At 50.6% G+C, this 26,297-nt stretch overlaps 4 protein-coding genes across 6 annotated transcripts; 1 reads left to right on the top strand and 3 right to left on the bottom strand.

Moving 5' to 3' along the window:
* Positions 1-762: 762 nt before the first annotated feature.
* MLLT11 (MLLT11 transcription factor 7 cofactor) lies at positions 763-3,018 on the bottom strand. Its single transcript, XM_039363221.1, has 2 exons — positions 2,848-3,018; positions 763-1,221 (listed from the first exon to the last, which is right to left on the bottom strand). The coding sequence occupies exon 2, from the start codon at positions 1,213-1,215 to the stop codon at positions 937-939; it is 279 nt and encodes a 92-aa protein (XP_039219155.1). The 5' UTR covers positions 1,216-1,221; positions 2,848-3,018; the 3' UTR covers positions 763-936.
* Positions 3,019-3,850: 832 nt separating this feature from the next.
* Positions 3,851-16,190, top strand: CDC42SE1 (CDC42 small effector 1). 2 transcript variants are annotated; one of them, XM_039363223.1, is made up of 5 exons: positions 3,851-4,057; positions 11,070-11,292; positions 11,439-11,552; positions 13,202-13,301; positions 13,810-16,190. In XM_039363223.1, exons 2-4 carry the CDS (start codon positions 11,239-11,241, stop codon positions 13,271-13,273), a joined length of 240 nt encoding a protein of 79 aa, XP_039219157.1. In that variant the 5' UTR covers positions 3,851-4,057; positions 11,070-11,238; the 3' UTR covers positions 13,274-13,301; positions 13,810-16,190. The 2 variants fall into 2 exon arrangements, with proteins under 2 accessions (XP_039219157.1, XP_039219158.1); XM_039363224.1 differs by having other exon boundaries at positions 3,862-4,057; positions 11,442-11,552.
* On the bottom strand, positions 14,184-18,546 carry CUNH1orf56 (chromosome unknown C1orf56 homolog). 2 transcript variants are annotated; one of them, XR_005559113.1, is made up of 3 exons: positions 17,875-18,546; positions 16,488-16,969; positions 14,184-15,128 (listed from the first exon to the last, which is right to left on the bottom strand). XR_005559113.1 is itself a non-coding variant. In XM_039363220.1 (2 exons), the coding sequence occupies exons 1-2, from the start codon at positions 18,508-18,510 to the stop codon at positions 16,937-16,939; spliced, it is 669 nt and encodes a 222-aa protein (XP_039219154.1). In that variant the 5' UTR covers positions 18,511-18,546; the 3' UTR covers positions 15,914-16,936. The 2 variants fall into 2 exon arrangements, 1 of the variants encoding a protein (XP_039219154.1); XM_039363220.1 differs by lacking the exon at positions 14,184-15,128 and having other exon boundaries at positions 15,914-16,969.
* Positions 18,547-18,744: 198 nt separating this feature from the next.
* Positions 18,745-25,455, bottom strand: BNIPL (BCL2 interacting protein like). The gene is made up of 10 exons (XM_039363219.1): positions 25,297-25,455; positions 23,044-23,136; positions 22,435-22,496; positions 22,110-22,319; positions 21,801-21,980; positions 21,589-21,691; positions 20,665-20,796; positions 19,473-19,559; positions 19,256-19,354; positions 18,745-18,887 (listed from the first exon to the last, which is right to left on the bottom strand). The coding sequence occupies exons 1-10, from the start codon at positions 25,338-25,340 to the stop codon at positions 18,860-18,862; spliced, it is 1,038 nt and encodes a 345-aa protein (XP_039219153.1). The 5' UTR covers positions 25,341-25,455; the 3' UTR covers positions 18,745-18,859.
* Between the last annotated feature and the right edge of the window lie 842 nt (positions 25,456-26,297).

Here is a 26,297-nt window from a genome sequence, read left to right as displayed (position 1 = left end):
GCGTTCTAACGCTCCCTAAAAAGGCGCTCCCTCCCTCGGCATCTCTATGATCAGGCGCCTCCTCTGAATCACCAATAGAGCCCGGAATTGCATAAAATTTCCTTCTCTGGTTGTTTGTATGTGTATATGTGTGTTGATTATAAAGGCGGGGAGCACAAACAGGGGCGGAAGTCTAAAAACCATCATCCTGGTTCTCTCCAAAGAAGCCCCCTTTGCCCCCAAAGCACTGGACTATGACTCCCCATCATCCCCAACGGAAGATATACACGGTTCTCCCTTCCAAGACTCAGATCCTTGTAAAAAAGAATACCAAACACCTCCCACCCCGCCATAAAAAGCTTGCTTTGTTATTTTAATCGGATCTCTTTCTTTGCCCCATCACAGGGAAAGCCCTGTTTTCTTCTATGCAGTGCTTAATTCCTCCTTTTCTCTGCCGTTTCCTTCCTTTTCCAGGAAAAATTAGGGAAGGTTCTACAAAACTTACCTATTTTAAAGCAAAACTTATGTTTTCCTTGCTGGCAGGAGATTTCCAGTCAAAGGAAAATAATAACTGAATGGGCCAAATCTTTGCAGGCTGGATTGAGGCACAAAGCTGCCAGTTGCTAACCCCAGTGGCTGATCAGCCCTACGTGCAGAGAAAGGAGGAATTTTGGGGGGGGGGCAATTCCTTCTCCTAGTCCTCCTGGACCCTGGCAGATCGGGAGGGGGGGACAAGAGGGGGGAGAGACACAGTCTTTTGGCAAATACATTCAAACCAAAGTGAACAGTCAGTTTTGTTTTATGTCAAATGATTCAGAAGCATCAGCTCGGGAAAGCACAAACACGGCACACAGGAACCACAGAGGAGTTTGGGGAGGGAGAAAACCCCACGGGGAAGACTGCGGGGGGGGGGGTGTAATTAAAAAAAATTAGTGGCTTCTGTCCCACGGCTGGGCTTCAGATGAGGTCAAAATCTCCTGGGCTGATGCTGGCAATGGGGGCTCTCCAGAAGTTAAAGCTGCTGAAGGGGAGCAGGGCGCTCTCTGCTTCTTCTGGGCCCCCCAGACTGGGCCTCGGGGTCTTCTGCTCGGACACCAGGCTGCCGTAGCCCCGTTTGGGCTTGAAGAGGGCCAGGTCGGCCAGTCCCAGACACTCCAGTTCGGAGACGTCCAGTTCAGGAATGGGCATTCGCCAGTAAAGGAAGGAACCATACTGGGAGTTCACGGTGTCCCTCATTTCTTCCTGGAGGGAGGAAAAGCAGGAAGGAGGCGGCGTTATTGTTTTAAAGTTTGGAGTTTTTTTTGAGATTTTAATGGTAATACAGGGAGTCCTCCTCCTAGGAGGAAAGACCACCAGGGAGAGCCAGGTTGGGATCTCCCCTCAGCTTAGTGGCCAAGCGGTCTACCTCACAGGGTTGCTGTGGAGGCAAAACTATTATGCCCCCTTAGAGAAAAGCCAGGATTGAAATTTGCAATAAATAAAACAGCCTTTCTTTTGTTCTCACAGGATCTTAGTCCTCGGTGAGGAGAATATTAAAAAGGATGCTTCCCCCCCCCCTTTTCCTCTTCCCTTGCACATGCGTGCACCCCCCATACAGGTCTCTTTCTTTGGGGTGGCGGCTTTGCCAGCCTGGTTCCCCTCTGGCCTTCCCCTTTTTTGCCAATTCCCCAGAGGACCCATCCCCTCTGCCATCTCTGCCCCCTCCCTCTTCCCTTCCTCAGCAAAAGCCTTTTAAAATGCTCAGCCATCCTCCGGCCTTAGATGAAGATTTTTCCAAGCTGCTGTGAACCATCTGGGCTGGGCTTATTTTACCCAGGATGGTCAGGCTGTGAACGAGGAGCTCGCTGGCGTGTATGAAATTACCCAGACATCTGTCCTCTTTAAATATAGCATCTTTAGCAGTCTGTACGGAGGGGGATATATTTGCATTCCTCTATGCAAATGGAAACATTTTCGGAGAATTATTTAACCCCTCCTGGTGGCAGAGAGATGGCTGAATGACTCGGCAATATTAAAAGGCAGGCATGCACCCACCCTGCCCAAGAAACAGGAAAGAGATGGGGAATGGCTAACATTTTAAATCCCCTCTCCCTCGGGGGAAGGTGGGACCAAGTTCCCCCAACTGATTTTAGAGAGAGAAAAAACAAGGCAAGGTGTATGCAAGGCACCTGTTAAAAGGACTGAGATTTGGGGTTTAAAAAGGTATATTAAGGGGCTCGTGTCTCCATTAGATTTATGTTCCAGCCCTCTGAAATTGATAAGATGGAAGAAACTGGCTTTTTGTTTTTTTTTTACCAGAGCATCAGCTGTAAGGCTGTTAAGAAATAGGAAAATGAAATGAAATTATATATTGCATTGTGTCAGGATTTTCTGAATCTATAGTAACTTAGAAAGGAAGATGATGGATGGATGGATAGATAGATATGGACAGACAGACACAGATATAGACAGACAGACAGAGACATGGATGGATAGATAGATAGATAGATAGATAGATAGATAGATAGATAGATAGACAGACAGCATCATGTACTAGTATAATATAATACAATCTAACATTCAATATTACATCATATAAAATCACATTAGGCCACGGTTTGCTGGCTGGGAATAACCTAGAAATAAATTTAATATGGCATTGCTTGTTCATGGACAGAAATACATTACCCCAAGGTTTCCTGGTGATAGAAATAAATATAACACAGCATCATATATCTACGTGGTATAATAAAATAGCTGATGGGGGGGGCTTTCCAGCAACTCAACTCTTCTAAGGTGGAATAGATAAATAATAAAGATGCCTGGGCTCGCCCTGCCCTCCCAGCCTCTCATCCAAGCCTTTGTGTGTGCGCTGCTCCCCAGTCTTACCTCCTTGTCAGCAGGATTTGGGGATGAGCCCCGATGGTGTCTCTCTGTCTCTTGGTGCAGAAGATGCAGCTGGGCTGCCGGGAAACTGCCTCTGTCTGCCTTTGGCTGGGCGAGGGGGGGGATGCCAGGCGTGTCCGTCTCCCCTCCTTTCTTACTGCAATGCAGCCCCTCCTGGAGAGAGATTTCACTGGTGGGTGGGTCCTTCCCCTCCTCACCATCGGCTGCCAAGCCAATGGATTAGCTAGGAGGGCTATTTCCAGGGAGCTTTGGAGGAAGGCAGGAGGGTGGGCATGGTGTGTGTGGGTGTGTGTGTGTGTGTGTGGCTTGGAGAGTGGGCACGGGGTGTGTGTTTGTGTGTGTGTGTGTGTGGCTTGGAGGGTGGGCACGTCTGAGCTGTGTGTTTTGCACGGGAGGGGCCTGGGGGGGTGAGGTCTCTAGGGAAGGAGGCATGGATTGCTCTGGCTTCTGAGAAACAGAATGGGGGGGGAGGTTGGGGAAAGGATGGTGGGCAGCTGGTTTGCCCTCTCCCACGAGGGGAGGGGGGGTCACCTGTCAATCTGAGTCCCAGGCAGGTCAAGCCTGGTCAATCCTGGTTCTCCCGGTGAAAACACCCTGATTAGGCTGCATCTGATAGGTTAAGAGAGTCGGAGGGGACCCTGGAGGTCCTCTAGTCCAACCCCCTGGTCAGGCAGGACACCCTACACCATTCCAGACCAAGAGCTGCCCAGTCTCTTCTTAAAAACCTCCACCTGGGGACGGCAGCCGCAGTAGCCCAGCCCCTCTGCCCCAAAGCCACCTTTCGTAGAGGGGCCAAGCCAGTATAAACCCCCCCCCACACACACACACAGCAGCAAGTGTGGGCACCCCAGCCCCCCAGAGCCGGCCACATCTGCGAGGCCTCCGGCCGTGGGGCTGCAGTGCCCAGGGCCTGCCAGAGTTGGCAGCAGCCGCTCCCGCGAGTCCGGAGACGGGTGTGGGTTGAATCATCGCGGGGGGGGGGGGCGGTGTTCCTCGGTCTGCCTGTTGAAATCCTCCGGAGCGTTTCCTCCTCCTTCTACCCGCGGCAGCAGGAGGGCGGAGGAGCCGAGCGGAGCCTGCTTTCCCACGGAGAGAGAACTTTCCATGTGGGTTTGCTGTGGCGCTCGGAGGAGGAGGAAGAGGAGGCACGGCCGAGGGAGAAGGGACCGTCCCGGGACCCCCAGCAGGGCAGGTAAGGGGAGGAGGCCTGGTGGGCAGGGAGACCCCGGCTGGCTTTTCTAGCCGCCTTCTCGGGGCTTCCAACCTCTTCCAAACTTTGCGCGAAACTCTTCCGGACCCCCAAAGTTTTCTTTCTCTCTTTCTCTTTCTCTTTGGACAGTTCAGGTGAGTCGCTCTTTCTTCTTCCGCACCTGAGGTTTCTCCCGACCCTCCTTCCCACCCTCGCCTCTTTGGACAAACACGGTTTGCGAGACAGGCACGGGAAGGAAAAAAAGGCGATTTTCATTCCCTTTAGAAAAACAGGGTCCTTTTTGGCTTCGGAATGGCTTCTTTCCCCAGACTGGCACTTTTGAAGGAAGGAAGGAAAAGAAAGAAAGAAAAAAAAAAAAGAGAGAGAGAGAGAGAGAGAGAGAGAGAGAGAGAGAAAGTCCGGTTGATTCAGGCGTTTAATTTCTTCTTTCATTCCTCCAGTGCGGAAGAAAGGCCCTATTCATTTGGGACTCTGTTGCCTTGCAAAGATCTAAAGTTTTTTTTTAAAACTCTGACACCTTGGGGAGGGGAAAAAACGGTTCAAATCTCCCAGCTGAAGAAATGGGGAGATAGGAAAAGGCCGGAAATGGGGCTGTTTCTCTCCCCCACCCCTTTTTCAAAGCATGCTTGAATTTCCCTCTCCGTGTTGCCTACCAGCTGGGGCCACTGGCACTTTGGCCCAATGAAATCCAGCATGGTTTGAGAAACACTTTCATGGCCCAAAAACTCAGCTTTCGGTTTCTGGAACATTTTCCACGCTTCCCAGCACGGTGGCAACGTGTGAAAATCCGATTAATACGTGAAAAAGCTTATTTGCCACCCCACTGAGGTTAGCTTGATGGGGCTGATTTTGTCCCACAGGGAGAGGGATTTCCAAGAGGCTGGCTGAATGTAAAAACCCCATTTTCCCCTCCCTTATGGCTGGTTCTTAACGGCTGGAAAGCACAAGGAGGACTCGGGCCCAGCGGGTGGGGAGATGGGTCCTGTGGTCCTCCAGGAGACCCTCATGTTGGGGAAGTCAAGCACCCACCCACCTTGGTTCCCCGGGTTCTTTCGAGTTACAAAAGTTTGCGGCATGGCAGAGGTGGTGAATGCAACTTCTTGATTGCAGTTACGCTTTGTGCATTGTTCTGTTATTTTAGCAAGGACACAGGGGAGCGTATCCAGGCCCTCCACCCCCAGCCCGTCCCCCTCCCCTTCCCCAAACCTCTGTCTTTCCCCTTTCTTGGAAAGAATCTTGCAAAAGTCTCCTAAGGAACTTTAATGTTCTGCTTAACTCTTATGTTGCCCCCTCCACCCCTCTGCACTTCCTTTACGGCCCTGACTCAGGAGCAGCCCCATTGTTCGGGCGGCTTCAAGAGAGGGAACCGCTGGGCTGGAAGTCTTCAGGGCGGCACAGGCCTCCTTCGGCAGCCCCCCCACCCACCGCCCCCCCCCCGTCGGGCCCTCAACCCGGCTTCTCTCCAGCTGCAGCCTCCTCTGGAGGAAGCCTGGACGCACATGCAGTGCTCCTGAGTTGTGCAAAAATCAAACTTTAGAAAATACATATATAGAAAACATCTAGAAAGCATTTCCTGCCTTCTTGGGGGTGGGGCAACGGCATGGAAATTATCCCGAGAAATTTTGATTTTCGAAAGAATAGATTTAAAAAAGAAAGTGGCGCTGGAAAGGAGAACCTTCCTAGTGACAGGTTCAGAGTCCGAAAGGGGGCAATGTAAATCCCCTCCCCAATGCCATCATTGGTGTTGTGTGTTTGTGTTTGTGTGTGTGTGGTGTATTGAGATCTTAGTGGATATTTTGCAAGGAAATCTTCCCAAATTGTCAAAACTGCCCTGCCTTTCTCTACATCCCATCTCTGCACGGTCAAACCTAAACCCGCAGGCGTGGAAGTGTCCTCGTTTACACGTGTTTACATGTGTGTAACATGCGTGTGCAAGGGCTCAGGGGTCTCCACTGCAAACTTCATCATATTTTCTGCTGCAAGCCGTGGCCTGTCTCAGAGACCATCCTTCTAGACAGGAAGCTTTTGTTCATTGTTATGACTGGCATGGCTACTAATTTCTTATTTGTGTATTCGAAATTCGCTTTCAGCTACAATTTGAAACAGAATTTTTAACAAGGTATCCTTGGCATTTCCCAAATCTTGATTAAGTTTGTAAATAACTCAAGTGGCTAACATATCTAATCCTCCTTCCAGTTTTCTACCCCCAACAACAACCTTGACTTACAAACCATGAATTCTAGCTTAGAATTTGTTGGACAGTCCTAGCCAACTGCTGGCTGAGTCCTTCTCCTTAGCTTATAAGCCAAAGTCAGACCTGGTTTGAGCTGGGATGGGGACTCCCAGGAAACCCAGAAAATGTCTAGGAGAGCAAAGTGCTTCTCTACGGCTGGTGAGGAAAGATGGCTGCGCCCATGACATCACCAGGGGGCAAAGATGACTTGGCCAGCTGGCCGCTGGGAGGGCCAGACAGCCGCCAATCCTTTCTTCTATGCACGGAGGAAATTCTCCCCGCTCCCCAGATGGGATTCAAGGCTCTTTTCCTTCGGAGCCGCGGATCTTCCTCCCCCTCCCCGCTCGCTTGCAACAAAGGGTCCTTTTGTTCTGCACAATGAGCTGAGCCAGGGGGAGGCTGGGCGCTTCCTGGCTGGAGGAGCCAACGGGAGCTCGGCCTCCATGCTGGATGCCACCGGCCGGCAGAAAAATAAGCCTGGTTCAAATCATTGGAGAAAAAAAAAGGGGGGGGGGAAATTGGCCTGGGATGGAGGCATGGCTTGTTTCTCCAAGCCTTGGAGATGGCCAGGTCTGAGAGATTTTTCCAACTGGGACAGAAAATCCCCCTGAAGAGGCAAAGGCTGGTATTTGCAGGTGGACTCTCTCCTGACATGGAGGTTCTCCATTTGCACCTCTGTGTGGCGGGAGGCTTCCTGCCGCCGTATGTAGGCCTTGGAATTGGCGTCTGGCCTGTGGGAAAAAAAAACGGCCTTCGGAAGGGAGCCTGCCGCTCACAATGGGCCTGGGAAAACAGCCTATAAATCTCGGGGAAACAATTAACGCCAGCGGACGGGAGGGGAAAAAAATAACCACAAACTTTGCTACCGGGCGAAGGAAGCTTCCTCAAGAGCACCAGAAAAACCCCACACCGCCTGTGATATATATATTTTTCCGGAGCAAATCCAGAGAATTGTTGTCACTCCAAGCGTTGGTGCTCTCTAGAGCACCTTCTCACATCGCAAAGGGAATACATCTCATCTGCCCCGGGACAGGCTTTGGCATCTGGCTGCCACTGCCCATCCCCCAAGCCCAGATGGCACCGCTAGGCTAAGAATGGCAGCCCACCAAAACCACAGTGGATTCGTGGCCTGGAGAAGACACAAAGCCTCACTTCTCGTCCCAGGCTTTCTCTGGCTGTCCCATTTTCTTGGGACTGTTGCTGAGAAGTTGCTTTGTGCCGGCATTCCTAGCACACTCCAGTTCCCATCATCCCCATCGGTTGTTCGGGAGCACCAGCTTGGAGAAGCGGGGTGAAGGTTTTTGCAAAATGCCTCCAGTTTTTGAAAAAGGGAAACGGATTTATCCACAGGATGGCTTGGTAGCAACAGCTTTCAAGGAAATTTAACACACAAATTACGTAGAACAGCGACAACTGTGGGGAAGAGAAAGTGTGGGGCTGGGTGCTCTGAGCTATCCAGGATGTGAAGGACAACGATACCACCAACCCAAAAAAGGACCTTCCTGGTGGAGAATATTCAATGCTTTGCTTAGCTGGGACAGGATTTTCCTTCGGCCTTTTATTACACAAATGTAGGAGAAATGGATTGACACAATTGCTCCAGGAGGAGAGGGTGGAACCTGAATGAGGATGGGAGACCACCAGGAGATGCCGGGGTCGCGGTATAGACCTGGAAGCTGTAAAAACAACTTTTTCTAGGCTGTTGTCAAGAATATTCTCAGAACTGGCTCTGGTGAATCACGGTGGTTAGGAAACACTGGAATTTACCTGGCAGAAATTTTACATTTTCTGGATGTCTGCTTGGTAAATAATTAACTCTGATTTTCCAGCCCTTTCAGATTGGGCATTGAAATACGAGTTGCAAGCTGAAAACACTGGGTCAAGAGTGGGGCATTTTATCCCAGCGTGACGGGATAAGTCGTCCTTTCAATTTGCAGGCGGCCACTGGTGCCACCCAAACCCACCTGTTTTAATTTGCCCAGCCAAATGTCCTTCACGTTTCTAGCCCTTGTGAGGCGAAGAGGCCACAGACCTGACTAAAACCACAGCCGTCTCCGGCTGCACACAGGACACCGTCACTTCCTTTCGAAACGGCCTGCACATTTTGGCAAGGTTGGCTGGTCACGGCGGCTCCCTTCCCAAGGCCGGCTGCTGGCAGGTGTGCGCTGCACCTAGAGGCACCCCGTGAGTTTGAACACGTCCTGTGTGGGCAGCTGATCGGCCGCCCTATGCAAAACACCAGGAAGATTTTGCTTGATGGCCTCTGTTTCAGAGACATGCAAAGTCTGGAGGTTAACTATCTGAGGGAAGATGTTTTTATGGAAAAAAATAAAATTGGTGGGAGAAGATAAAGGCAAGACCTCTGTGGAGCTGTGTCCTGAAGACTTTGGCAGTTGGAGCAAAGTTGGCGTTGGAAAGGATACCACCAGGAGAGGCTGGGGCAGGAAAGTAGACTAGGAAGTTGCAAAAACATCCCAGAAAATGAGGGCAAGTCACTTTTCTCACAAAGGCAGGGCCATCCCAGATCCTCTTCACATCCGGCCCTGCGTGGGGAGGATGGGACCTGTAGTCCAAACGCCCAGCTGCAGGAAGCCACTCTCTTCTTCCACGCTCATTCATCGAAGCAAACAATCTTCGACCCTCAAGTTGGGTCAGCGGCACATGGCAAGCCCCCCCCCCATGCACTTGGGGGGGGCGGGTCCTCTTCCCCTCTCCGGCTGCAGGGTGGGAAAGTTCTGGGAATGTCCTCCACTTTTTCCTGCTTTCTCGGTGGTTCCAGCTGGCCCAGCTGAGTCAGGGCTGAGTCAAGCTGCATCGTTCCTCCACCGACGATGTCTGGGACAGGCTGGGTCTTGCCCCGAACGCTCAGAACGGTTGTTTTGCTCCTGCTGCAACGCGGAGAAAAGACGCTGCGAAGCCACACCAATTTACACAAGCGTGTGCACGGCGGACAGCCTTCCCTGCCCATCCAGATTCCTTATTTGGCTGGTTTCTTCCAGGCTCGGTGCTTCTTTGTCTCTTACAGTCCTCGGCTTACACAACAGTCCATTTAGTGGCCGTTCAGAGTTACCACGGCACTGAAAAAAAGGGACGTAGGGCCCTTTTTCACACTTAACGACGGTCGCCGCATCGCTGAGATCAGGGGACCCAAATTCTGGGAGCTGAAGTCCACAAGTCTTAAAGTGGTCAAGGTTGCAGACCCCTGACTTAGCCTATGGCAAAAAGGCTCAGAAAGCAGGTCACAAGGACATTCTCAATGAACTTTCGGCGCTGGTTGATAAGCGAGTCCCAGGGTCCTAAAGCGAATCCAGTGTCCCCATTGACCTTGTTTGCCAGAGACACCTGGGAAGGCCCTAATGACGTGAGAGTCTTTGCAAAGCCCTCTTCCACCTCTCCCCCCCCCAGCAGCCCAGCCATCCGTCGGTTCGTTGAGTCATTTTTTCTGGCCCGGCAGCTGTCCGGCCACAGCCTGAATCCTTGTGCCCATCAGGCCTCTCGCCTCTGGCGGGGGTCTCGCCGGCTACGGCTGGGAGCTGGCAGCAGGCCATCCCACATCGTGGAAAAATCAGATTTTGCTCTCTGCAGGAAGATCCCCGGTCTGCTCTCCTGCTCTTTCTGCCAAACCAATTCCCCCTTTTGTTTCCTTTTTTCCTTTAAAAAAAAATCCCCCAAAGGCAGAAAAATCCCAGCATTTAACTCTTGCTTCGAGGGTCTCCCCTTTGGCCCAGCGAGCAGGGCAGGAGGCCAGCCTGCTTGGACCCCAGGAAGGGTGGCAGCTACTCTTGGGAAGCCCAAGCAGGGTTGGCTGGGAGACCACCAGGAACCTCAGGGCTGGAAGGATTGGGGGAGAAGGTGTTGACCAGCCATCTCCGTGTTGCTGCTAGGAAAACGTGGACGTGTCTTGTGGGGGTCCCCAAAAGTCACTTGTGTCTGTTTCTCCAGCGGGGAGGGTCAGTCTTCATGCCCTCCAGGGGCCCCTTCAATCTTAGCAGCCTAAGAAGGCGGGGCCTGCCTTTCCAGATCTCTCGCAACTGAACTTCCCAAAAGGTTGTCATCACTTTCACACACACGCACACACACACAAAAAGAAAGGTGTGAACAGATGACCTCCAAGGACTTTCCGGGCAAGGTTAATTCGCAAGGAGGAAGTGGAGGCTTTGTGCGTTTGTGTTTGTGCAATTTTTTTTTTTTAAATGCCTCTAGTCTGCTTCTATGGAAACTCCTTGTGGTTTCCTGTTATCTGAAATGATTGTTTAAAAAACCATTCCTCCTCTTGAGCCCCCCCCCCCCGCCCGGCTTGTGAGAGGAAGCCGAGGCGCGTCTGCACCACGCAGGGTGACTCGTCAGCTGAGGCCGCGTTTCGAAAGAGAAAAGCTGGGGGGATCCGTGGGGCACCTTCCCCGAAGTGCTTGGCAAACTTGGGCAGCAGCATGTCCGGCCTTTGCGGCCGAGCGGACAGTTCCTGGCTCCTCTCCTTGACCATCCCAGCCCCACTGAGTCCAGAGGGCTGACCTTCACCAGGGGCCGAGAAAGGAGATCTAGTTGTTGACGTAATTGTTTTCTTCTTCCTCTCCTTCTTTCTTTCATTTTTTATTTCATGCTGTCTCTTCCTCCTCCCTCCTCTTCCGCTTTTCCTCCCCCTCCTTCCTTCCTTTCCCCTAATTTTCACTCAGTTGTCTTCATTCTCTCTCCTTCCCTGTCCCCCCCACCCCGCACCCATCCTCCCCCTCCTCTGAGGTTGTCCTTTTCCTTCTTCCAAAGGTGGTTTTCAAGCATCAGCGTCCTCGCCATCTGAAAGTCTCTCCAGCGCTCCCAACCCCCCAGGACGCCACACGGCCGAGTGTGGTCTCTGGCTGGACAAGGGGGTCCTCATCGCCTGTCCGCAGGTTGTTGGTCCCCACCGGACAGAAAGCTGGGAGCCACTTTCACCATGAGTGATTTTTGGCACAAACTGGGCTGCTGTGTGGTGGAGAAGGCGCAGCCGGTGAGTCCTGCTTCGGGCAACCTTGGGTTGGCTTTCCCAGCCCGGGGATGGTGCCTGCCGGGCAGGGGGGTCCTCGCTGGGGTGGGTGAGTCTTCCCTTCCTCCTTCCTCCCCTCACCAAATCTCCCGTGGTCCCATGTTCCCCAGCAGCAAAGGAAAAGACGGCGGATTGACCGCAGCATGATCGGCGAGCCCATGAACTTCATCCACCTCACGCACATCGGTTCCGGCGACATGGTGAACGAGGGCCTCCCTGCCGTGGTACGGCTTCCGCCCGTTTTTGCTTCCTGGGAAGTCGCGGATTCTTCCAGATCAAAGCTGGGCCAAACAGGGAGGGGGTCCCCTGTTAAATCCTGGGAGCCCCCCCAGAGAGGGCATTAAAACAGGGCTGCCAAGCAAAGAAGCTTGAGGATCCTTAGAAATCAGTCAGGGATCAAGTCATCGTGCTTTGTGGGGAAGGGTCTGAGGCGGAAGGGGTGGGTTGGGTTAATTCAGCCTAAATTGTTTAATCCTCGGCGGAGGGGACAGCAGAGTGGGGTGCGCTGGTTCCCCCCGGTAAAGCAGAAGAGTCCGACCTTGGCACCTTTTACGGCTCGTGGACTTCAACTCCCACAATTCCCCATGGCTGACTGGGGAATTCTGGGAGTTGAACTCCACAGGTTTAAAGGTCTAAAAATCCTCTTTCGGGAAGGGCCGGAATGTTTATCATCCCGGAGTTCAGACATGCTACGAGCTCCGTTTGCCAAGATGCCAGATGGCCTCCACTCCAAAGATCCACTCACGATCCTAAACGTGGCATTTGCCTGTTTTGCCGCTGTGTGACGTGGCTGGCTCAGCCTGCCTACAGTTCTCCTGCTTGCTGGGCTCCGTGCAGGATTTGACCCCTGCCGGGAAGTGCTGCCTTTTTTAAAATTTAAGCCTTGGAGACTCTGCAGCGGCAGCGTCAACTGGAAAAGGACGTGGTGGAGGAGAGATTTTTCTTCCCTGGCCTGGAATCACTTCCCACACACCAAAGGGTTGTTGCGCAAATTCTCCGTCAGGGCTCTGGAATCCAAGAATCTCAAGAGCTGCTGTCCTGGGGGGGGGGCGGGAACGTAGAAAAAAAGGGAGGGGGGAGGAATCTCTTTAGGCAGCTGAGTTTGCTTATTGAACAGCCGGAAACTCTGGCAAAGGGCCGGAATGTTTATAATCCCGGAGTTCAGACATGCTACGAGCTCGTTGGCCAAGATGCCAGCTTTAATTTGTGCCCACGGTTGGAGGCTGGCTATTCTGGTCTTGTGGAATTTACTTTCCAAAGTCTAACGGAGTCCGTTAGGTGGTCTAATCCGGTGGGTCGGTGGCTTTGTGGGGCTGTATATCTGGGGGAGTACAGCACAGGTAGTCCTTGATTTACGACCACAACTTAGTGCCCCCAATTTCTGTTGCTAAGTGGGATGCTGGTTAAGCGAATTTTGTTCCCTTTTATGGTCTTCCTGGCCAGAGTTGTTAAAAGAATCTCCACAGTTAAGTCAGCCATCCAGTTGTTAAGTGAATCCAGTTTCCCCGTTGACTTTGCTTGTTGGAAGGCCGCAAAAGGGATCGCTTGACCCCGGGACGCTGCGGCCATCATGAGTCAGTTGCCAAGCGTCTGTATTTTGATCGCACGGTCGCGGGGAGGCTGCAAGTGTGAAGAGCAGCCATCAGTCACTTTTTTCAGTGCTGTTGTAAGTTCGAACAGTCACTAAATGAATTATTGTAAGTCGAGGACAACCTGTAATCAGAAATGCCCCGAAGGTAAAAGGCTAGCAGTTGAGACGAAAATGCTTTTCCTTGACAGGCTAGATTTCTAAGCGCAGGGAGTTTAAAGCTATGGTAGACATTGAGGACGGGTCTTCACCCTCTCTTTCTTTTCTCTTCCCCTCTTCCTGCAGTCAGGAGCCGTCCAGGAAATGAGATCCAAATGTGGGCGAGAAAGACCTTGGAGCAATTCCCACATTTTATAACCTCGCGCAGGGTTTCCTCCGTTTCCGTGTAAGTGTGGAATGAATTGCGAAAGCCACGTCGAAACACTCCCCCGTCGGGAACTGCTCAATGAGGACTAGCCACTTTATTTGCAACGGTGCCGCAAAAGGTGGCACCGAGGTTTGCATCCCCTGAAGAATTGGGAGTTTGTATTTAAATACTGTAACATTTTAATCGGCGTAGTTTTAATGTGTGAACAGTTTAACTACTTTTACCTGTTTTGTAACTTCTAAGCTGCCAGAATCATCTTGCAAGGGATGGCATAAAAATTTAATAAATAAAATAATGAGTGAAAATTGACTCGTTGGCCCCTGGGGGAGAAAGTTAAAGATTTCCTGGATCCATTTTGGCCCCGTCCAGCCGGTCTTTTAAATCCTCAGGACCATCGCGCTAGGGGCATCTCCCTCGCAAGGCTTGTCCAAATGTTGTTGTTTTCCCCTTTCATAATTATGCCTTTTCGCCAACGTAAAGGGACAGAGTCTTTCATGTTTATCCTCTTCTCTTTTTTTTCTTACAGGCTAATTAATTACAAAAATAATCGTTAGAGAAAAAGAAAGAAGAGCATTTCTGCCTCACTTGAATTTTCTGTTGGGTCTTGTCGAAACGGGTTGCCAAACTCAAAACCGTTGAGTGAATTAGTCACCGTGTAACTTATCCTTTTTCAAAAAATTTTGTAAGAGCAACAGCCCCAACATCCATCACTCTGCACATGCCCAGTTGACTGTTCCTTTCTGGCATTGTTTGCTCAGCGGTACCCACCCCCAGGGTGGGGACAATTTTGCACAGGTACAACCTTGCAAAGAATTGAGGATTCCTTACCCAGAATCGACCCACGATGCTTCCATTTGTTTTGGCTCCTTTATAAACCCACCACACAGACTGAATTATTTGTGGTGTTTTTGCAGAAGTTTCTCCACTGGATTTTATTCTTCAGGATGTATCCTGGCCACAACACAAGACATTCTGGAGGCTATTAAGGTATGGGGCCACCATCTTGCAGAACAATCCCTCCTGATGCTGCCGTATCTCATTCTGGATTCCTTATAGCCCCCCCCCCCCAGGCCGAGGCAGGGGGTGCTAAAACATCTTCCAGTGACTGCTGATTTTTTCAAGGAAGCAGGATCAAAACCCAACAGCAATTCGGTGCTTGTGATATTTGTTGTTGTTATTATTATTATTATTATTATTATGGTTTGTCTTGTACTCAGCCAGATGTCCAGGCTGGATTTGGCATTTTTTTGCCTACCTGTCAAATTTATTTGCTGCCTGCCTTGCAGTTCGAAGTGACTCTAAGTGGCTTTTCTCCTTGAAAAGCTTTCTGTCCTAAATCGACCCCCCTCTGCTCTTTGCCCAAATGGGGATCCAGAAAAATCCACACATACCCCGCAGGTTGGCAAAGACGTTGGGATCCAGAGATGATCCGAGGGGCTCCATTCCTCAAACTCCCACAGCCAGGAAGAATTTGCCCCCTTTCCTTCGTGGATTGAAGCAAACACACACACACACATACCCATGCAGATGGACAGCTGGGAGATGGGGGCAAAATTGCCACCAGGATAAACCACATCTCTGCAAGCTTGTAAAAGGCGGCTGGAGAAAGTATCCCACGGAGAGTGTTTTGTCTGGAAGAGGCTCAGTGGGGACCCTTATCCAAAAGTCCCATCTTTGTTTGAACATGGCTGGTGTGTCTCTCTTCTCCAGCCAGGCTTGTATAAAAAAATGTGGAGGCAACGTTGTGGAAAGCTTGCTGTTTTGATAACACTTGTTTCCCAGGTTTGACTCTCCTGCGTTCCCATGCTTCCCTTCTCGCTCAAAGAGACTTTTAGAGGATCCAGCCTGGAGGAGAGAAAAAAAGTTTCAGATTCCAGGTTTTTTAGCATCCTGATATCTGAGGTTGTGTGAGATTTCTCTGTGGGATTTCTTTATTCTCCCTCTGAAACTGGAGTTGCAGAATCCACATGACGCCCCCCCCCCCCCCCGCTGAGCCTGGGAATCCTTAGTTGATTCCCACTGCAGCGGAACCCACACAATTTTCTCTTGGTGTCTTCAGCTCCATCCAGTCTCCCCCCCCCCCCCCGAATCTACTCAAATTAAGGGATTACAGGGTCGTAAAAAGAGGTTTTTTTCTGTGTCTCTTTTGTTCCTTACAAGCAGGTCAGTTCTGTAGAGGAAACCTTTAGAAGCCAATCAAGTTTGATATTTTTTTTCCTTTTTTTTCCGGCGGGAAAACAGCTAGATGTAAAATTAAAACTGTCCATTTTTGTCTTCTTTTGACCAGACAAAAGTTAGCTTTCCAAGTGGAATAGCTGTTTAGCTATCCATTTTAAAAAATCTTTTGGGCTTCCAAAGCCGAAGATTGCAACGCCCATTATTCCCAGCAAATGTTGGCAGTGGATGAGGGGATCTATAGTTTAACTTACCTGAAAAGCATCTTTTTTTTTCACTCCAAATATTTAGCTGATGGGTCGACGTTTAAAACAACAACAAGAACAACAAAAAATAGAACTTTTGGCATGTTTATATATTTTTTTTAGCCCAGCTGGTCTGGGGTTAAAAAGGATGGCTTTGGGGAAAAGAATAGCTGGGCTGTTCGACTATCTTTTATTAGCCAGAAAGTTATCTTTTTTCTTTCTTTTTGCAAACAAGAAAATTATCATTTGTGTGTATGTGTGAAAGGAGGAGAAAATATATTATTTGAATATAATGTTGCAATTGAGACACTGAAATCTGGGAGAAAGGGAGAGATATATTGTGCTGGTTTGGTCTTTTTTTTTTTTAAATCTTTTCTAGGCTAAGTGGAACAGAAGAATTATGTAATCTATTTCTTTCTCGTATGTTTCTGTGTTGCACAGAGTGTAATGTATGTTTGGAAAAACAAAATTAAATGGCAAAGGAGAACTGTAATCTTTTTTTTTTGAAGAGGGCATTTTAATAGGAATTCAGACAGCCAGTTCCTCCTAAATTTGCTTCTTGGCCAGGAGAACGTGGGAATGCTACCTTGACTGTCTTTTCTGGGATGTGTTTACAATTCATCAGGGACGGGAATTGCTTTTGAAAAGAAGCAGCCAGGTCAGGACCTAACAGGAGGTGCTGTTCACTGGCTGTAATGCAATAAATCAGATTTGCAACCAAAGGAGATGAACACCAGACAAGGAAAAAGGTTTCAGGATGAATACATAGAATATATATACATACATGCATACATACATACATATATGTATGTAAGGGCATTTTCTGAGATTGGAGGAGAACCCATGGCCATGCAGGCAAGGAGGATGGGAAGTGTAGTCCAACGGTCTCAGATGCCTCTTCAATCCAATAGAAGCAAACTGGCTGTAGGAATCAGAATTTTATTAAGTTTTTGTAGCACAAGGAGGGGGGGGGGCTCTTTGGAAAGTTCTTGCCTGATAAGCTAAAAATCCTTTTTTTTTAAAGGTCACTGGGGGGGAGAGAGAGAGAAATGCTATGTGCTGAAAAGCAGCTTTCTTTGCCCAAACCAAGGGTCCTTCCAATTTCTTGCAAATAAACTCATTTGCTTTGTAAGAAGAGGGGGGGATTCAGGCAGGGGTTCTATGAACGGTATGGACTGGTGGCGGTGTTGCTGTGGCCAGCTTGCTCTGCTCTGGCGTCTTTCGAACTTGTGGTCAGTGGCTGCTCTTCACTTGAATTGTTTTTGACTGAAAAGATAAGAAACAGTGTTAAGAAGCAATCAAATTCCACCAGCTTGGATAATGTGATTGAATAACAGAGTTGGAAGGGACCTTAGAGGTCTTCTAGTCCAACCCCCCCCCAGTCAGACAGGAAATTGAGGCAGGCTAAGAGAGAAGGTCCAAAAATTCTTATTTCTCTTCCTCTGCCTTTTTTCTCCAATACAGATCTTGCTTGAAAGGATATTCTGATCCAGGAAAAGCACACGCCTAAAGTATTAAATGCCAATTAAGTGACTGACATATTTTTCAAGTGTCTGGAGTGCGGGGGGGGGGGAACACTTCTGAAGATTAGTGGGGAAAGAGATTCTGTTCTCAAAAGTCAACAAGGTTGTTTAAAAATACATATTCAGGCTTTTTGCTCTGAGCAAAACCTCAACAAGTGAACAGGAAAAGCAGGTTGAATAAGAAACGACTGGAGTTGACTCAGTACTTTTTCTGCAGTTCTGGGGTTTTAAGACCTGCTGTTATCCTTTACAGACAGAAAAACCAAATTTTATTTTTCCTTGGAAAGGCAGAAGGGTATTCAGCATGGATATTTTGCTTGTTCGGGTTGAACCGCATGTGTGAACGTGGCCGATGCAATTTGCCATCTGTGGTTCATAGCTTGGGTGTTAGGTATGAACGAGGGCACGTCGGTTGACCCAGAAACCAAGATAGAATAAAAGGCGATTTTGTGAAAACCACAGAGGGGGGGGGGAAATCACCTTGCGGTGCCCTGTCCCACATCAGCAGGAAGTGTCTTTCCCCAAATTTTTAAGCTACTTTTTGATCAGCTCCCCAGCCGAGGGCGGCCCTAGTAGTGGAAGGGGAGCCTGCCTCTGAGCACGTGCGGAGTGCCCCCAAGACCGCCGGGGAGGGGGGAAGCGGCGCACCTTCTTGTCGCGGGGGAAGGTCTCCTTCAGGCTGCGCCAGAGCGCCTTCAGCCCGCCGTTGACCTTCGCCCAGAAGCGCCGCCGCTTCTCGTCCTGGTCGCGCTGGATGTCGCGCAGGGCGCAGAGGTGCACCTGGCCCAGGTCGCAGCTGGGGGCCAGCAGGTCGCACTGGCGCTTGGGCCGGCTGCAGGCGCAGGCGGCGTAGCTGCAGACCACCCGCTCGAAGCGCAGCAGGTCGTACTGCGCGGGATCCAGGCGCACGCCCGGCACGGCGTAGGTGATGTCGCGCACGCGGGCCATGCTGCCGGCCGCGCAGTTGCAGTGCCAGGCGCTCCACTCCTGCCAGGCGTAGCGCGTGTCGCCCACGATCAGCACCGTCCCGTGGGCCGCGGGGGCCGCCGAGGGCAGGGCGGGCAGCTGCGGCAGCTCCTTGGTGGCCGCCGCCTCCGCCTCCGCCTGGTTGACGTAGCCGGCCGCCACCGTGGCCTTGGCGGCGGCGGGCACCCGCTCCAGCAGCTCGGGGGGCGCCGAGACCAGCACCCCCTCCTCGTCCAGATCCTGCGTCCCGTCGGCCGCGCCCAGCCAGCGGCCCGCCAGAGCCAGCAGCAGCCCCGCCAGCGCCAGCCCGGGGGCCATGGGGCTCCGCCACCCTCCGGAGGCGCTCGCCGGGCGGGTCGGGGGCTCGCTAGGCAACGCGCCGGCCGAACAAAGGAGCGGCTGGAACGCGGCGGGGGGGGGCGCCCGCTCTGACGCCCACTCCTCGCGCCCCCCCCCCACGCTTTCTGGCCGGGAGGGGGCTGCCGGGGCGCGGGGGGGGCTCCGGGCGTCCTGGGAGGGGGGCGAGGCGGCCCCTAACTCTGGGGACGGCAGGGAGGCGTGTCGGACTGCTTTTCCTACCCGTTTAAAAAGAATAGCAAGACAGAGGGAAAGCGTTGAGTGGGAGGGTCTCCAGAGGCCATCCAGCCGGTCTGGCTCCTTGGGGGCCTCAGGAGCTGCTGCTGGACCGAGGTAGCCTGAGAGAGAAAAGGGGAAATAGAAGAGACGGTTGGCACTTCACACTCAGAAAATTGATTTATCACTTATCCCGATAAAGCCTTTTGAGGGAGGATGAAGGGGCTGGACTCCAGCCTCCATTCTCCCCAACCCAGGTGGCTGGACCTGATGGACAGGCCTTTGTGGCTTCCCCTGTCCTTTGCCAGTTCAGTGACCCCATGCGTGGAGGGTCTTCTGCCCCTAAAGAGGGTATATTCATAGTTTGCAAAGCTTGACCGTCTGCCCAGAGCATGTGAAGAGGGCACTCTGGCTGGCTTTGCAAGGCAGGGAGTTTTGCACTCCAGGCGGGGGGACAAACTGGACAGGGGAAAAACCAGACCCTACTCACTGCTGGACACAGGCCGGGATATGCATCTGTTGCAGGGGGACAATCTGGGCCAGGTCATCCAGGCTCTGTACAAACCGCACTTTCTGGCTGAATTTGGAACTGGAAAAGGGGAAAGGAGGACACTGAGGGTGTGTTTGTGTTGGCATTGCCACCTTTGTGGCTGCAACGCAACTCTTTTTTTCAAATCAACCTTGTCAATCGCCCCTTTTACACCCACCTGATGAAAGGCTTAAACACTGTCATCAGGGCTTTGATGTACCAGGTGGGATGAACAATGACCAAAGATTTCAAATTCTTCCGAAGCCTGGAAAAAAAAAAAGGAAAGGAACAGTGGAACTCCATGCCACAGGATTTCGATATCCTGCTTTGTTTCTCCTTTGTTTCTCGGGGGGGGGGGGAGAGGAGAGAAGCTTATATCACCGAGTAAAACTGGAGATACCGTGCTTTCTAAGTTGCCTCCACAGTGTGTGGTCTTGGGACAGTCAATTTTTATTTATTTATTAAAGTTACATGCTACCTGCCTCACTATTGGAGCAGAATATCAGAATGTGGATAGTCCAACCCCCTGCTCAAGCAGGAGACCCTAGACCATTTCAAATGGTTTGTCCAGTCTCTTCTTCAAAAGCCTCCAGTGATGGAGCACCTACAATTTCTGGTGGCAAGCTGTTCCACTGGTTAATTGTCCTCACTGTTAGGAAGTTTCTCCTTAGTTCCAGGTTGCTTCTCTCCTTGGTTAATTCCCATCCGTTGCTTCTTGTCCTGCCTTCAGGGGCTTTGGAGAATACTTTGACCCCCTCTTCTCTGTGGCAGCCCCTCAAATATTGGAATCCTGCTATCCTGTCACCCCCAAGTCCTTCTTTTCACTAGTCTAGACAAAGCCAGTTTGGCTCTGAATTGGGGCTCTTAATTCCTTGGAGAAAAGGCAGAGGGAAAAAAAAAAACATTTGAAAAAGAGAAATACTTTCTGCCTCTGTAAAGAATGTCTCCCCCCCCCCATTTCTATCTTCCAACAGATTCCTTTTGTTGTTTGAGACGGGCACTGGGCGCTCGAGTGCCGTTCAGCGCCCTTGATGACAAAGCAGCTGAATGATCGCCCACACTCCTTTCTGCAAGGCCTCACCTTGAAGAATTCAGGATCAAAAGATGCTTTGAAATGCTATTTATCCCCAAAACCAGCCCACGATGCTCTCCGCTCCCTATTTTGTGCCTCCCTTTCTGCAAATGGCCATTAAAAGGCACAAAGCAGGGCTCATTTTTGAAAAGCAGCCTTTAAAAAAAACCAAAAAAACCAACAAAAAAACACAAGCATCTCTAGGCAATTCTAGAAAAAAACGGAAATATGGGGGGGGGGAGGTGTGTGTTCTTCAAATTGCCTTAATTTGGAAGATGCTCACGGCTGCGCCTCTTACCGCCGGTCGATTGTCTGATAGCACTGCTTGATCCAGGCAAAAGATGGAAACCGGCTCCGGGAAGTGGCGCCATTCAGACACACCAGCATGTAATTCTCGGCTACCATCAGCTCCAGAGTTCCTATTATATACCTACAGGGAATGATCAAATAGGCTGGAGTCCATTTCCTGCATTTTACCTTGCAGAAAAGCCAAATTGATCCTCTCCCACAGCAGCAGAACAATCAGAAGGGAAAGATAACAGCTGGAGACTGTAGAATCTTTCTTTCTTTCTTTCTTTCTTTCTTTCTTTCTTTCTTTCTTTCTTTCTTTCTTCTTTCTTTTTCTTCCTTTCTCCCTCTTTCCCTTCCCCCCCTCCCTCCTTTTTCTTTTTCTTTCTTTTTCTTTCTTTCTCCTTTCTTTCTTCCTTTTTCCCTCCTTCCCTCCCTTATTTATTTTATCTTCCTCTTCTTTCTTTTTCTTTCCTTCCCTCCCTCCTTTTTCTCCTTTCTTTCTTTCTTTCTTTCTTTCTTTCTTTCTTTCTTTCTTTCTTTCTTTCTTTCTTTCTTTCTTTCTTTCTTTCACATAAAACAACAGACAGGTCTACCCTAATCTCCTTTTTAAGGATCAGTTCACAGAGAGGAGAGACACACGAGAAACTTGTAGTAGCAGGCAGCTGACACACAAACACACACCCCAGATGAGAAGTCTTTACCCTCTGCCGGGCTTTGCCCCATGACAGCATCTCAGCATGATGCGACTTGCATTTTGAGCAGGAAAATCAGCCATGTTTCCAGCTAATCAGCCCGAAGGATTATTTTTACTTCTCACTAATCCAAGGCCTAGCTACCACATTTAAAACAATAACAACGCAGGTTTCTGTTCCAAAGTGCCCCTCCAAGCTTCTCCCCCCCCAGCTCAGGTAGAGGGGCCGGGGGACGTTACCTGAACAGGTTCTCCATGATGTAGGGATAATTGGGGACGCTGCTTTCTGGCAGGTAGCAAGAAGCAAAAACGAGAACGGCGTTCAGGCCTTCGCCGTAATGGCCTGGGAAAAAGGAAGGAGGGCAGAGACAAGATCACCACGCAGGATCAGAATCGGCCTTCCCGTTTAACAAACCAGGAATGGTGGTTCCAAATGTAGGTCGCCGGATTACCTCCGTGGGAGATCACCCTCGTATAGGGCTCGATGGCGCTTAGATCCACTTTGCGCTCGTGTTCGTCTCCCAGGAATATGCGCCAGACCCGTCCGTCGGGATCCTTCGTGTCCATCACGCGGCCAGTGCAGAATTTCTCCGGCAGGTTGGCCTCCACCCGCCTGGCCCGCGGGAGGTCATCTGGGGGGATGGGGAGGGCAGAAAGCGGGCATCAAGTCCCAGTTTTATTAACTCGGAAAGGACCAAATCTCTGCCAGCTGGGATCTAATGGCAGATCAGCTTCCTTGAGACTCGAACTCGGGACCTCACCTTCCCATTCGAATTCGTGCCCGCTCTCCAGGCCCTCCTGGAGCTCGCTTTCGGAAGGCGTCTCCAGCTCATCCAGGTTGATGTCCAAGCTGCCGTCCGGGGTGCTTTCGGGGAGATCCCCGGATTTTACCGAACCCTCGCTGAGGTCCGGGGCCTGGAGACGCTTCCTCATGTGTCTCCGGCCGCAGAGTGCCAGGGTGTTGGAGGCGACTGCAGAGAAAGGAAGGATTGTAACGTGGGGTGTTGGGGGGGGGGTAGAGTGCCTTGAACGAGGGAGGCTCTACGAAAAAAAGCTCCAAAGGGCAGTATTTTTCCTGAATCTTACCCGGACTCAGTTCTGAACTGGAGGGCTCCAGATCTTCCTCCGAGGTTTCCTCCGGCAAAGGGCTGTAAAATCAAAGATATTTTGATTTTTTGGGAACTAAGCCATGATCTCCAAACCCCTTGACTTGGGGGGAGGAATCCAGATATATAAAGAAAGCCTTCAGATTATGACGTTATGTAGCTCCATAAAGCTATACGGCGAGAGTCACTGGTAGTTAGCAGCCCTATAAATTCTCTAAATAAAGAAATATATCAAGCTATAAAGGCAATTCAATCTACCGAGGGGATTATAAAGACTCAAACCTTGGGCAGGGGGCTGGACTAGAAGATCTTTAAGGTCTCTTCCAGCCCTAGGATTCTAAGCAGAACCGAGCAGGGCTCCCACGCAGAGAGAACCCTCTAACGTTGTTCAGTACAGATGACAATGTGCAAGTAATTTGCTTCAATTTAAGCAATCTGGTTTTATTTTATCAAGGATGGGGGGGGGGGGAAACAGCAGGAATTGGGGGAAGGAGGGAAGTGAGATGTCTGCCTGAATCCTAGCCAAGGGAACTTTTTTGACCACCAATGTTCAAGGGTAGACTGCTCTTGAACACGGAGTCCCCTTTACCGTGGGAATTCGTCGTCCTGCCATTCTTCTCTCAGTTCCAGGTCTCGGATGTTCCCCGCCGAGTCTGACGCCTCCATGGCTTCTTTCTTAAGCCTGCAAAGGCAAGAGAGCGACCAGATTTCCCACCTGCCCTGTTGGAATCGCAGGCTGCAATCTCACCGGTACAGAGGCAGCCCTCCTCCCCCCCCCCAGTGCCCTAAAGCAGGCAGGTTGGTTTTCTGTTTGCTTTGAGGGCTGGCAAACTCAGCCTGCTTGGGGTTACGTCCTGGCTCATGCCTGGGGTTGGCCCCGAGAAGGGATTAAGGCCATCGGAAGGTGCTCTGAGTGGTTCCTGAAGGTCATTTAGTCTGACCCTGGCTCAGTGCGAGGAAAGCATCCCCTTTGTGCTGGCTGGGGAATTCTGGGAGTTCAAGTCCACACCTCTTAAAGTGGCCGACTTTGGCGATCCCTGGTTTAGTGCACAGCTGGTCCTGTGGGGATGCCCACTCGAATCCTGCAATTTGCCTCTGAGAAACTCCCAAGCAGGACCCTGGGGCTGTGGTCCTCTCTCCCAGTCTTCCAGGCAGCTGGCACACAGGTAAAATGCCCTTAAACCTGGAGGTTCTATGCCTAGCTTACTAGTTGTTGGTTATTCCAGGCACCCAAAAGGTGATTTAAACTTTGATCAACAGTTTCCGGGGAATGCTGCCAGATTGGATAAAAAAATGTGTTGCCGGGCGCCGCAACCTGTAATTAAGGCATGACGGAGGGAGCACGGATGTATCTACGTCTGTCCGAAGGGCGTAGCAGAGAAGAAACCACACCCAGAGGGAAATCCATTTGAAGGGAGAGAAACAACCTTAATTTGGGGTAGGCTTGAGGGAAATGAAATAAAAAAAGAAAAAAAGAAATAAAAAAGAGAATCACTGGTTTTTTTCTCAAGAGTTGTAGAACCTCCAGCTCCAGCAGCAGCTGAACTTCAAAGGCCAACAAGGAAAGGCCCTTCCTTTCCAGACCTGGGGGCACGAAACAGCTGGAAATAGGTGCCCAGCTGCAAAAGAGCCATCTCAAGGAAAACAAATAAGGTGTGAATGTGAATTGGACCACTGCAATGGAAACAAAATCTGGATTTTTCATCCTGTGCATGATGGATGCATTCACAGGATGCTAGTCAATTTGCCGGATGCGCCCCCCCCCCCTTCCAGACAGGCCTCGAGTGTTGCCTGTAACTCAGGGAGAACCCCTTGTAAACAAGATGGCCAAAAGGCTGGAAGGGTTGAAATTAAAAACCCGGGATAATTTAAAGGTGCTTTGCCAGCAGGCAAACATGACGTAACGGTGTCAAGTTAATGAACCGGTTCAGAGATTGTGATTGCAGTTCACACCTGCAGAAAGAGAAGCAGACTTCTTCTGTGTCAGAATTGGTATCTGCCCCCCCCCCCCCGCACCCGACTCTTTGGGCCACAATCGGGCTGGACTGGGTACAATGGCCAGGCACGCGAAGCCTTCCAAATTTTCTCGCCTCTAAACTGGGCGCACGAATCTATGGCGTGGCTTGGCGAGATGGTTGCTACCCTTTGAAAATCAACGCAAAGTTCTTGACATTTGTTTTTACACAAAAAGCTTCGCAAAGGGGAAGCACAGCAACAGCTGAATTGGGAAGGCGAAGCGGGGTGGGCGGGAGACCACCAGGAGATTTTGACTTTAGGGGAAACGAAAGAAGGAAGGAAGGAAGGAAGGAAGGAAGGAGGGAGATTCCTTCAAAGCAACAATGTCAACAACTGTTTTTGTATTCAAGAAAAGTAGAGAGGTCCCTGGCTTGGCTGGAAGGAGATGTTTAATTTAGGCAGGACCCACAATGATAAAAATAAGACGTCCGGCACCAGCCTCCTTTTTTAAAAATTGTTTGCAGAGAAGCTGGATAACTACCTGGGCACAGGTAGATTTTTACCTTGTTTATTGAGGTGGTGCCTGTTTATATTTCAGGGAGGTTTAACCTGGAGAGCGAATGTTTTATTCTCGTGAAAAGGTGACAGAAGAGTTGAAGGATGGGGAAACCTGGTTGCCTTCCAGGTGCGGCTGAACTACAATTCCCATCTAAAGAGTTGGGGGGGGATCTCCTGGCCAGGTGCCAGCTTAGAGAGGAATTACAACCTTGCAGGGGGGTCGTGAATTCATTTGGCCCTGGGTTGGCCATGGAAAAGAAAGAAAGCCCGAGTTTATTGGAGAACAGGCCCTCATCCAGAGTCCTCCCCCCTCTTTGAAGGGACTCACCTTTCCGAGGCAAGGGTCCTGTTGTCTCCCACGAAGGAACCCATGGAGGGGGTGGGTTGTCCAGCCAGGTGCAGATCCAGCCTCCCCTACTCGTGACGGGCACCCGAACTCCCACCGCAGCCCTGGAGGTGTGGACATGCCAGCGGAAGCCGGGAGAGGCATCCCAAACTGGTTTTTCTGCTTGCTGGCTTGGCAGAGGTAAACTGGGTCCTAACGCCGAAGAAGAGCACCTGGGAAACAGCCACCAGCCGGCTGGGGACGATGGGAATTTTAGAAGAGTGGGATTTGGGCTCGGTCTCTCTTTGGATGCCATACAGGGCGATGGTGCCAACATGGGGAGCCAAGTTAGCTGAGGGGAGTTGAACAGGAGGGGCCTAACCCTGGCCGTTTTAAGACTTGTGGATTTTTAACTCCCGGAATTATGGATTTTTAATTCCCAAAATTATGGACTTTTAACTCCCAGAATTCTGGCTGGGGAATTCTGGGAGTTAAAAGTCCATAATTCAGGGAGTTAAAAGTCCACAAGTTTTAAACCAGCCAAGGTTGCACACCCCTGGTATAGTTTGCCGGTTGTGCAAGTATTGTTTTGATGGTCCCTAGGGAGTATTATGGGGTTTATGATCTTTGTGACATTGTTAAGTTTTTATTTACTGAGGTCGATTGAGGCCAGGCTGGGCCTTATGGGTGGGAACCCTGATTTTTTTTCTGCAAATATATAAACAGGAAGTCAAAATTCGGTGGGAGGAATCGCGTTTCCATCTGATCAGCTTTGTTTGTTGCCAACTTCGCCTGGGTTCGCATGACACACTCAAGAACAAAGGTGTGTCAGTCGGATGGGCGTTCCTTTTGTGAGCTGCCAAATGGGGTTAACGCGCAGGCAAGTTGGAGAAAAGGATGCGGATAAATACATCACCAGGATTGACATGTCGTAAAGGGAAAGACCAATGCAGGTATGAACAGACTTTGCGCTTTACCTATTGAATTAGGCCTGAGTAGCGGAG

This window comes from Crotalus tigris, unplaced genomic scaffold (genome assembly GCF_016545835.1).
Source record: "Crotalus tigris isolate CLP2741 ecotype Arizona unplaced genomic scaffold, ASM1654583v1 scf7180000019553.37968852642:3898890, whole genome shotgun sequence".
NCBI classification, from domain to species: domain Eukaryota; kingdom Metazoa; phylum Chordata; class Lepidosauria; order Squamata; family Viperidae; genus Crotalus; species Crotalus tigris.
The sequence above is the reverse complement of the archived record's forward strand: the minus strand, read 5'-3'. Positions and strand labels throughout refer to the sequence as shown.

Excerpts from the sequence above, each read along its gene's own strand:
- MLLT11 (XM_039363221.1), bottom strand. The coding sequence starts at position 1,215 with ATGAGGGACACCGTGAACTCCCAGTATGGTTCCTTCCTTTACTGGCGA.
- CDC42SE1 (XM_039363223.1), top strand. The coding sequence starts at position 11,239 with ATGAGTGATTTTTGGCACAAACTGGGCTGCTGTGTGGTGGAGAAGGCG. Across the intron at positions 11,293-11,438 it reads TGGTGGAGAAGGCGCAGCCG|CAGCAAAGGAAAAGACGGCG; the intron begins GTGAGTCCTGCT and ends CATGTTCCCCAG. Across the intron at positions 11,553-13,201 it reads ACGAGGGCCTCCCTGCCGTG|TCAGGAGCCGTCCAGGAAAT; the intron begins GTACGGCTTCCG and ends CTCTTCCTGCAG.
- CUNH1orf56 (XM_039363220.1), bottom strand. The coding sequence starts at position 18,510 with ATGGCCCCCGGGCTGGCGCTGGCGGGGCTGCTGCTGGCTCTGGCGGGC. Across the intron at positions 16,970-17,874 it reads CCTTCCCCCGCGACAAGAAG|TCAAAAACAATTCAAGTGAA; the intron begins GTGCGCCGCTTC and ends TTATCTTTTCAG.
- BNIPL (XM_039363219.1), bottom strand. The coding sequence starts at position 25,340 with ATGGGTTCCTTCGTGGGAGACAACAGGACCCTTGCCTCGGAAAG. Across the intron at positions 21,981-22,109 it reads GCACGAATTCGAATGGGAAG|ATGACCTCCCGCGGGCCAGG; the intron begins GTGAGGTCCCGA and ends CCATCCCCCCAG. Across the intron at positions 20,797-21,588 it reads ATCATGGAGAACCTGTTCAG|GTATATAATAGGAACTCTGG; the intron begins GTAACGTCCCCC and ends CATTCCCTGTAG.